We start from the raw sequence: 10,630 nt of genomic DNA on the forward strand, positions 1-10,630 counted from the left end.
TATTCCCCCCAGCACTTCCTGGTGTGGCGGAAGTGCTGGGGTCCAGGGTTCTCTAGGCATTGGGGGGGTGCCCCCTGGCGGTGACCACAGGCCCCTACAGCTCTGTACCCGTGGCCCCAAAAGGAACCAGGGCTGTCACCCCCCCGTGGTCTGGAGGAGGCATGAACCCTCCTCCTGTCTTCCTGGGTGTCCTGGCTGGTGCCACCCCCTGCCGCGTGCCACAATATATATATATATACTGTATGTTGCAAGCTGTGGAAGATTACTCCTGCGACAATTATACATATTACTCTAACTTTTGACACCCCTTGCCCCATATTTTCACACTAATTGCTCATTTGATTATATTCAGTTTTGGTATGACTAATGTGTGGTCTGGAATCGAAATGCAATACACTCAGAGGAGCCAGTAAGAAAAATGTAACACATTATGATTTGCTTTTAAGTTATGACATGCAATCTATGGACAAGAAATATATTGCAAGACACTTTTCCAATGCAAGAACACAGGGGCCCACATTAACAAATATAAGGTCAATTTTGAGTAGTTAGCCCACTTACCCTATATGTCTTTGAGATGTAGGAAGAGAACCATAGTATCCAGTAGGAGGACAAAAAGAAAACAAAGCAAGAATGTTTATATTCCAGCACTCTGTTGACGTGAGGCAACGGTGCCAACCAAGTAGTCTTGTGGCTTTTTGCATTTCTATCAGCTCTGCAGTTTTTTTTGTGATGAGGCATGTTATGAATGGGGCTGTATAAAATATTGATGACTTCAGGACAACAAATATGATGGTATGTTCTGTTTACATTCATTTATCTAACAGACAGCAAAAATTAAATAAAAACCAATACTGGTCTGAAACCCCATTCCTTTCACATTCTGGCAGGGCATCAAGCCTTTAAGTGTTCCTGGTAGTCATTATGATGACTCCCAATTCCAACAGTCACTCAGTGGAGCACCTTGCTGTTGTATCTGCTCCTAAAGTTAAAGCAACAGATCAACGTTATCAGACAATCAGAGGTACTGCAGCAAAGAAGAGCTGTGCTATGCCACTTTAGGTTTTATTTTTTTTGTTTTAAAATAGTCTGAAGTAGAACAGGACAGAGTTTATGAGGCTATGTTTTACCATCCTTTGATCATCAGTCATAATGCCATATATACAGTGCATACATGTATGTATAAATAATTTTTACCCAGCAGTCCAAAAAAGTGCTGACAAAATCATCTGTCACCTGTTCACTTCCCTTCTAAAAACAAGTCATTTCCAAATAAACTATGATATACTTTGCCAATCATCTACTCTATAGAGTTTAGGCTCTGGTTAAAGTAAAGCAAGAGGAATATAATGTGGGTCACAAATTTGTACTTCTCTTGTTATGTTTATCTCATTATCCCATTAGATTTGCATGTTATGATAACTCTCATTAACTTCTGAGCCTGCCTAATGGAATTCTGGGGGGTCCAACACCATTCAGTTCATCAGACTGTCAATTACCTTAACCACACATTTTTTGGATGTGGGCAGAAAACCTAAAGAAAAATCCTCAGAGACACATGGAAAATATGCAAACATTGAACAGATCAGGATCCAAACCCAGTCTTCTGAGATGTTTGTTATTCCTTTAGAAAAAGGGTTCCCAAGTTCAGTCCTGGCATGCCACTGTGGCTGCAGGCTTTCATTCCTATCCGCCTCACAAATCAGTAGGTCACTCTAATGTCTTATCAATCTAATTGTTCAGCTGAACTTTCTTATTCTCTTATTCCGTATCCAGAAAAGTGCTCTACTATGGTATTTACATTTAGAAGAATTATAGTTTTAAACACTTAACTTTCTTATACCATTTTTTATTTCAATTTTCCTTATTTCTGTGAAGTTTGCTCCTTTAATTATATTTAGATATTGGTGATTAGTGATGAGTGGTTCAGAAAAAGGTGCAAATCACACTGAATGTTAAAGTCGAGACTCTATGTCAATGTTACATTAATTTATATGCTAATTAGTAATAAAAGTTTAGCTAAGTGGTTCTCAAGTTCAGTCCTACAGAGCTGATTAACTGCAGGTGTTCATCCCACCGTCCTCCCGCTTTTTACTGGACTCCTGCCTTTATTAAACATGCTGTTATTTCCCAGTTTCTTACTTTTTTGTGTAAATCCAGAAATTACAAAATGGGTTTGCTAATGTAGGAAGCATCAGTATGTGTGGCATTATTCATTATTTTTCTTTGCTTTTTGGGATTTTTTCTCTTTTTTATGTCCTGGTCATTTAAGTCTTTTCCTATTAATTAGCTCACAAGTGAATTTTATACTGAAGTAGCTGCTTCTCTTTAGTATTTTGCGCCATTTGCACCTGTGCCTGTGCTGATCATCACTATTTGTCAGTATTCAGATAAAATTAAGGAATTAAACTCCACAGGAAAGGGTGAATTAAAAAGAATGTGGTAAAAGAAATTCAACATTTAAAGATGGCAAAACTAGTATATTTGCTTTTTTACATATAAATATGACAGTACATATTTCTGATTGCAAAAAAGAGAAAAGACCTAATAAACAATTAGATGATTTAGAAATAAGACTGAACCATTTACTTGTGAAACTGATTAGAATGAAAACCCACAGCCACAGTGGTACTTCAGGACTGAACTTGGGAACCCCTGCTTTAGAATTTATGACCTCTGCCTTTCCTTTTTTTTAATAGCCTTAAAGCTTGATACAAGTTTAATCTGTAAAAATAGTGCACAGGTGATGACCCATCCACAAGAGAACAGCTAACTTAACCACCTGATTGAAAGTGGTCATTATACAAGAGTTCCCAGATTTGATTTTGACTTTATGGTTCTTGTGGATGGTACTGGTCTGCTGCCAGTCACTGCTGGATCTGCATGTTTTGGAGACATGTTTTCATCATAAGGTATCCACCTTCCTGCTCTGCTATGGGTTCTACTGACCACTGGTCTGAGCTCTGCAGGAGGAAACCTTATGTCTGCTCTGGTATTTAGCTCGTCATTAGCTGGCACGGGTTGTACAGATGTTATCGTTGATTCATCTCGTCTTTGTGATCTGTTGTAATTTAGTTTATGTCCAGTAGGAGGCATCAAAGCCTCCTTTCTTCTTTGTAGCTTGTGGCTAGGTATCTGCTCTTCTAATGCGTTTCCTCTTCTCTGAGTCTTGTCATTAATGGTCTCAGTATGTTTACTGGTAATGACCCCATCAGCTCTTCTCTGTTGCTTGTTAGTTGTTAACATGGGTGCTACTGGTGGCATCAAGGTCTCTAATTTTCTGTGGGACCTGTCATTAGTGGGCTTAGGCTCTGTGGGAGGCATTAGAATGTCACCTCTTCTTTGTGGTCTATAACTAGGTGGCCTAGGATCTGTAGGAGGTGTCGCTCTCTCTCCACTTCTTTGTGGCTTATCATTAGCTGTAGGCATGCATATAGGTGGCCCCATTGTGCCTTCCCTTCTAGGTGACTTTTTGCTAGTATGTCTGGGTTGTACAGGGGGCTTTGCAGCATCTTCTTGCTTAGAATGGTTATCTAGAGCTTGTCTGCCTCCTAGCTGAGGTGGGTCTGCTGATGGGATACGGAGAGTTGCATATTCAGTAGCATTGTCCTTTTGCCAATCTTTAACTCTCTTGGTGCTGTGACTGCGTCTCTTCAGCACATGAACCTCAGCGTAATGGACATCAGCATCTGAGGTTGAGGTATGCTTCTTCTTCTTAGTCTTGTCTACCTGAGCATAAATGGGAATTTCAGGCACACTGTCGTAAGTATGAATAGCCTAAAGTAAGAACAAAAAGAAAACATGAACACATTTCTTGCAAAGTTCTCATGGATTCTCTACATATTTAGAATAAAAAAAGTAAAGAATTTGAGAATTCCCTATGGGACTGAGGAGTTAGCAGAGGAGGTAAGCCAACTTGAATCTTCATCCTGTTAAAGACACAAAAGTTACACCGTACTTCGCCTTTACATTGTGAAGACACATTATAAGTCTGAAAGGAGAACAGAATAATACCTCATGACTATCTGTGGCCAAAGCATCCTGGAAGATGCTACCTGTTAGGAGACTGGGGCACTCTGAGTGCCAAGGAACGTATATTAAATGCCAAATAATATGAAAAACATCCAAGTGATGGTCTTCACCATACTAAAGTATCTGTAAACTACTGTATTCTGAATATCTGTATACTGATGGTTCAAAATATTTAATGCTCGTAACCAAAGGTGCAAATCTTATGCCATGACTGTCCCAGTCACCAGATTTCATGTTTACAAATGATACTGGAGATTTAATCAAAATAGTTAATAAAGGAATTTCTCATTTAGGAATAGTGTTGCATCCTTTGTGTGTATTTCTGGGCACTTATAGAATCTGTAACAAGAAATAATGAAGCTGTTCTGAAAATTCCTTTTGCCCTATTAGGTAGATAAATTAAAGGAAACACCTTCACTACATTTATCAGTTACCTGAAGGTTGTATTCTTCTTTTTGACAGACTGTTGCCAGTGTACACAAAGTAAGATAGGTAATAGTAAATATGTTTTTTTACATGTGTGGTTTAGTCACTAGTTAATGCAGTCTCTAAACTTGCTGATTTCCTTTGCATTCCGGACATTCTTTGCTTTGTATGTTTAAACAACCTCTCCTCTTTAAAAGCTAAAGCTCAAAAATACATTTTATCTCTGTAACAGGTATGCTTACTGTTGGAATTGACTGCCAACTCTGCAAACACTTAGACTTGAGTTAATTAATTATGAACAGTGGGTATCTGCAAAACCTTACTGTTATCACATAGCTTTGGCTGGTCTATCAGCTTCAAGCCAATAAAGAAATTTTCTTTTCTCATATTACTAGTGTGCCCTGCGGTGGGCTGGCGCCCTGCCTGGGGTTTTTGTTTCCTTCCTTGTGCCCTGTGTTGGCTGGGATTGCTCCAGCAGACCCCCCTGACCCTGTAGTTAGGATATAGCAGGTTGGATAATGGATGGATGGATGGATGTTACTAGTGGCAATACCCTTTGACAATGACATTTCTGCCTTAAACCAGCTACTATACTTATACAAGGTAACACTGTTTAATAAGGAACACTTTAGAAAGTGGGTTCCAGTAGAATATTTCTCCTCCAGGTCAGAGCAAAATAAATGATAGCCCATAAGGTGCTTAAAAACTGCCTTTTAACATTCTAATTGTACCTCTGCATTGGTGTGTGCCACTCTGACCGTCGCCAAGGGTTTTCTGACATAGTGAATGTCCAAGCTATAATTCATTTTACCCAATTGTTGGGCAGTATATATGGCTGAATCTGTTACATGGAAGATACAAGGGGAAAGGCAACTCTGAATCACTGAACTAAACCCAAATTATTTAAAACTTCTCTCCACATCACTTTGCATTCCCCATAGTTAGTCTTCCAGCTTCTTCAATGAATTTGTAGCTGCACTGGGCACAAAAAACCATATTAAAAGTCACTGGTTTTCAAACTGGTGTTCTTAAAAAAATAAATTATTCAAATTTTTAAAATGTCTTAAATTGTAACTCAAAATGTTCTTCATTTGTTTCATGAAAGAAGTCCTATCTTAATGTAGTTATACCCTAGGGATACCATATGAACTTTGATCACATATGCATCAGTAGTCTGCTATTCCTGAGCATGTGCTTTAACGTTACCTATTAGTCCAATAAGCAAAGCGATTGGGTAATTAGCAAGCTAAAATAGCCCCCAGTTCATATTACTTTTGGGGAAGTAAGGGATACATTTTTGAAAAAGCAGTTGGATAAAGGACAGTTCATTTGCTAAAGAGATTAGTGAGAAAATCTGCACTACATTTGAAAATATGACCTTACATAAATTAAGTACAGCTTCAATACATGGTAAGAGGAAGGGCAGATATGATGTTCCCAAATTCATTTTCTTTCTCCTTGAAACACTCTCAAATTAGTGTTTGAGTCATCTAAACTATTCAGATACTTGTACAAAAAACACCCTGGTAAAACATCTATATCAATGGAATTTTTCCAGTGAAAAGACAAGAAGCTCAACAGGCAGTCAATAACTTTTAAGCTGTAGACGACCATTCCTGGGTGGCATGACAGTTTAGTTTCTGGTCTTGTACTTTCTAATAATAAGGCAGCTCAAGAAAAAAAAATGATGCAATACCACTTTGACCCAACATACTAGTGAGACAGTCAATGATGTGTCAAGTAAAATTCATGAAAGTTCAGAGACAGTCTGTATTTTAGTTTACAGCTGGCTACAAGATCCCATGTAGCTAACAAAGCATGGTTGTTCACATACACCCATTTCATCAGTTATGGAAGATTTTATGAGGGAATACTGCTTTATAAAGCAATTAGCACAAGGCAACAAGAAAACAAATTCTCTGAATATTTGATCAGTACACTGAATCAAATGGCATTGAGTGGTTTAGTGCATGGCTGTATTAACTGCTTTGACTGGGAGATGAGTCAGAGCTGTTATTATGGGAAAAGCTCCAAATGCCATTCCCGTTCACTGTATGGTAAATTGCAAGGCACTTGTGTCAAAATGGATTGAGGAACGTCTTCATGTCTTGCAGGATGTTGTTCACACAGTAAACTTTAACCAAAACTCATCCAAATAATATTGTCATTTATGGAAGAGATGGGACTGTTTTCTAGGACTTGCTCCTCCTCTCTAAATGAGCACTGGCTTACAAGAGGGGCCTCTGAAAGCCAAGACAATGACCTGAGAGGAGACTGATGCAGTCCTCCTTTGTGAAAATCACCAACATGTAGAATACTTTCCTGATGCGGCTTGGAAACATTAACTTGCATATTAATCTGATATTTTTCAACAACTAAATATACTGAATCAGAGTGTGCAAGGTCATTACACATACATATTAAATGTTCATGACAATGTATTTGACTTCACACAGAAAAATAGCCTTTGAACAAGCAGAATGTGTAGTTATCACACTTTTATCAAGAGATGCTAGCTAGTGATAAAGGGTTAGAAAGCATTTCATCACTTGTGCTCTCACTCCTTCATCACTTACAGTAATATTTCCAAGAACATTTTCCTTACTTGGATAATGTACATCACCGATGTATCAGGGACCCCTTTTCTCTTAGGTCAGCGGAAAATTGTGATAATAAATATCAAGAGGAGCTCATTGGTAAATCAAACAGAGTTGAAAGTCAAATTCAGCTCTGTCCTGCTCCTTGAGCACTGTGTGTCTTTCATGATAAAGGCAATAAACATGATGTAATCATATATTAACAAATCCAAAGACAATATTTGACAAGCTGCACCACCAGGCCCACTATTCCCACTTTAGAGCATACATACACCTTCTCATAAACATGAAGGGAAATATTTTGCTACACATATAGATTGAAATTTATAAACATCACATAAATTAAATTCTTTGTAGTTTTACTACAATTTTAAAATTTAACAAGAGTTCCATGTGAATACTGTATAGAGAGATTTTGAAGAATATTTATTTAGTAGCGATTCACTAATGGAGATCAGTTAATTTTAACCCCAAAAAACTCAGATCGTGATCAGTAAATTAGCCACTCTCAAAAAACGATCTTAAGACCTACCTTCCTAAGCTTTATGGTAATATAGTTGCTGTGCTCCTTTACAACAAGGTATTATGGTACTTGACAAAACCCAGATGTCATTTTGCTCCAAAACTTGCTGCAAACAGAGAACTGACAGTCAGGGTTTATGAGAGGGTGAAGGCAGGAATATTGTTTTTTACATTAAAAACCCTTATTATTAGCATTGCAACTCACATTTTTATTAGAAAAAGAGCAGATAAAAAGGAATTTGCATGTACTGCTTAGTAAACAAAAGATTTGTTAGCTTAAAAGCCAAATGTGTCAGCATCTCCTTGAGAATCATGAACACTTTATTAGAATTGTGGCTTGTACAATAACTATGAAGAACTTTTCTTTTATGGCATATTTGTTATGGGTAAATATTTTTGCACGTTGTTTTTGTATTTTTTTATTGTCATTGAACAACAGGCCCACAGATATTCATTCAATTAATAAAAAATGAACAAGTAACACCTGTGGCCTACAGTTTGATTATAAAAATACCACCTTCTTATAGAACATAAGACTTCTACATGGCTGGTTATGAAGGAGTGTTAAAAAAATTAAAAAAAGATAAAGAATACAAGAATCAATCAGTTCTAGTAACATAAAATTGGTGAACATTATCAACCCTAAAAATAACCTAACAGGAGCATCCCTAATGGATTGTCCAGGTATTGCTTCTTTCATATGCTTGATGATTGCTGAAATAGGCTCCAGTTGCCCCCCAACCCTGCCCTCGAAAATCATTAAGGGAATTAGTAAAGTGGATCCCTGATGTTACTTTAAATTAATCATTCAACAAGAACAAGAGAACACAATTAGAAACTTGTCAAGGAGAAATCTTGCATAAATGTTAAAAAGTTTTCCTTCACATAAAGGACCACAGATGCATGGAATAAATTACAAAGTAATGTGGTAAACAGTGGGACTTTTGAGGACTTTCAAATAACTTGATATTATTTTGGAGAATCTAAGAATACTAGCAAAATACCCACGCTTCGCAGCGGAGAAGTAGTGTGTTAAAGAGGTTATGAAAAAAAAAAAGGAAACATTTTAAAAATAACGTAACATGATTGTCAATGTAATTGTGTTGTCATTGTTATGAGTGTTGCTGTCTTTTATATATATAACTAGGGCGCTTCGCTTGCCAACCCCTGGCGTTGGGGCATGACAAAGAGTGAGATGTATGAATTAGATATAGAATAGTGTGCAGGTTTGGATGATGCCTATATAAATAAAAAATAGAGTGTTTGGCATAGAGTAATGTTTTATTGGAATATTTCTTTGTATACAACATTAGTAGTAAAGATGGTGTCTTGTCTTTGAATGAGTCTTCCTTGGCATGGATCATTTATAACTAACTTTAACGTCAGATGAACGTCGAACACGTGAGAAGGCAACATAAAGTTGTCCATGTCCAAAAATGGGTTCAGAGAGGTAGATGCCAACCTTGTCCATGGCTTGTCCTTGTGATTTGTTGATGGTCATGGCAAATGCAGGTTTAATGGGGAACTGTCGGCGTTTCAATGTAAAAGGTAAATCCAGGTCAGAACTCGTAAGGTCAATTCTAGGAATGAGAACAGTATTGTTAGCATGTGATTCTGTAAGAACTGTTGCTTGAATAACACCGTTTTTAAGGGTAAGGTTGTGTTGTGGTCATCCGTCTGGGTTAATAGTGTTCAAATATTCTAAGGGGAAATTCAGATGTTCATTGTTGTCATCAGAGTCAACTTTGTCAGAGCTTAGAAAGAGCCGTGTCTCTCCAGGAAGTAATGAAATGACCTGGTTATTAATGTGATTAACATTAATATTTTTTGGACATAATATAGTGCGTTTTGTTAACCACATATGCGAAAGCAGTATGGGCCATTGCCTTTTGGTGGCCTGATATGTACTCCGGTAGATGCAAAAGCAAATGAACTATTGTAGGATCTAATGCAGTTCATAAAGTTTTTACTTTCAGGCACATCGTTAGTTAGAAGCTTCTGTAGATATTCAGGATATGAATGTAAAGGAAGCAGTCTAATCTGCCCCTTTTGACAACAACGTGTAAATTCATTATTTGTATTGCCAGTTGTTTCTTCTGGAAAGTTAAGTGAATGACAATGATTGCAAATGACATTCATTAATCCCAATGAATTTTCCTCAATAGTGGACTCATTATTGAAGGCGTTGTCTTGCGTTGATGTCCGCGACGGGCATGTTTTGCTTGTGGCGTTTGAGTGCCGCGTTGTTGCATGTCCATTATTTGTGACGCGCTATTTTGTAGTTTTAATTGATTCGCCTCCGCTTTGCCAAAAGTCTGTTTCAGTCTACATCGTGCATTGTTTGTATCGAGCCTTGTCCGTTTTTGTATGTCGGTCAGTTGAGCTTTCTGCTTTTGGAGTCTTGCTTGCTTTTTTTCTGGCAGGTCATATGCGTGTTGTACACGTCTTCGTTCATTTATTCTGTCTATTCGCTCCCTTTTTTGTATGTCTGAGTCGCGAGCTCTTCCTTTTGAAATCGTGCTTGTTTCTATGCAGCACTTTGAGACGCGCGCTGTATGCGTCTACGTTCATTGTGTCTGTCCATTTGGGCACGTCTCTGTAACGGGATTACTTGAGCTTTGCGTTTTTTGATCCGAGACATTTTTTCTCCCGGAGTTTCCGAAGCGCGTTGTATGCGCCCCCGTGTATTTTGTTGTTTCATTCGTGTTCGTGTGTTTGGTCCCGTTATCCGATCCGAATCGTTTTGTACCCGTGACCGTGTATTCATGACTTGTTTGTTCCTCAGCGTGCGAAATATGGTTAAGTAATAAGGAGGATCGCTCTCACTGTTAATATGGAGCCATTTCTGCAGTTGAACGGTTAATAGTGCTTTATTGTAAGGAGATCCACCTATGCTGCATAGTGTGAAGGTGTTGAGATGACATATGTTTAATATGGACGTTTCTTTTAGATATGTGGCTTTGGATGTCACTTCTTATTGATGTGTGTGTGTGTGTGTGGGGGGGGGGGGGTGAGGATTGTTGTTGCGCGAGCATCTTCTTTCTGTTTGTGTT

The 10,630-nt window shown here is 38.0% G+C and overlaps 1 protein-coding gene across 1 annotated transcript in view; it reads right to left on the reverse strand.

The window, feature by feature from the left end:
• Window positions 1-788: 788 nt before the first annotated feature.
• LOC114644860 (uncharacterized) overlaps window positions 789-10,630 on the reverse strand; it is an 85,763-nt gene continuing 75,921 nt past the window's right edge. The window contains exon 4 of the mRNA XM_051931824.1: window positions 789-3,777. Coding sequence (XP_051787784.1) covers window positions 2,800-3,777 — 978 coding nt within the window. The 3' untranslated portion in view covers window positions 789-2,799. The remainder of the gene's footprint in view (window positions 3,778-10,630) is intronic.

Source organism: Erpetoichthys calabaricus, chromosome 9 (genome assembly GCF_900747795.2).
Source record: "Erpetoichthys calabaricus chromosome 9, fErpCal1.3, whole genome shotgun sequence".
In the NCBI taxonomy this organism is placed as follows: Eukaryota; Metazoa; Chordata; class Cladistia; order Polypteriformes; family Polypteridae; genus Erpetoichthys; species Erpetoichthys calabaricus.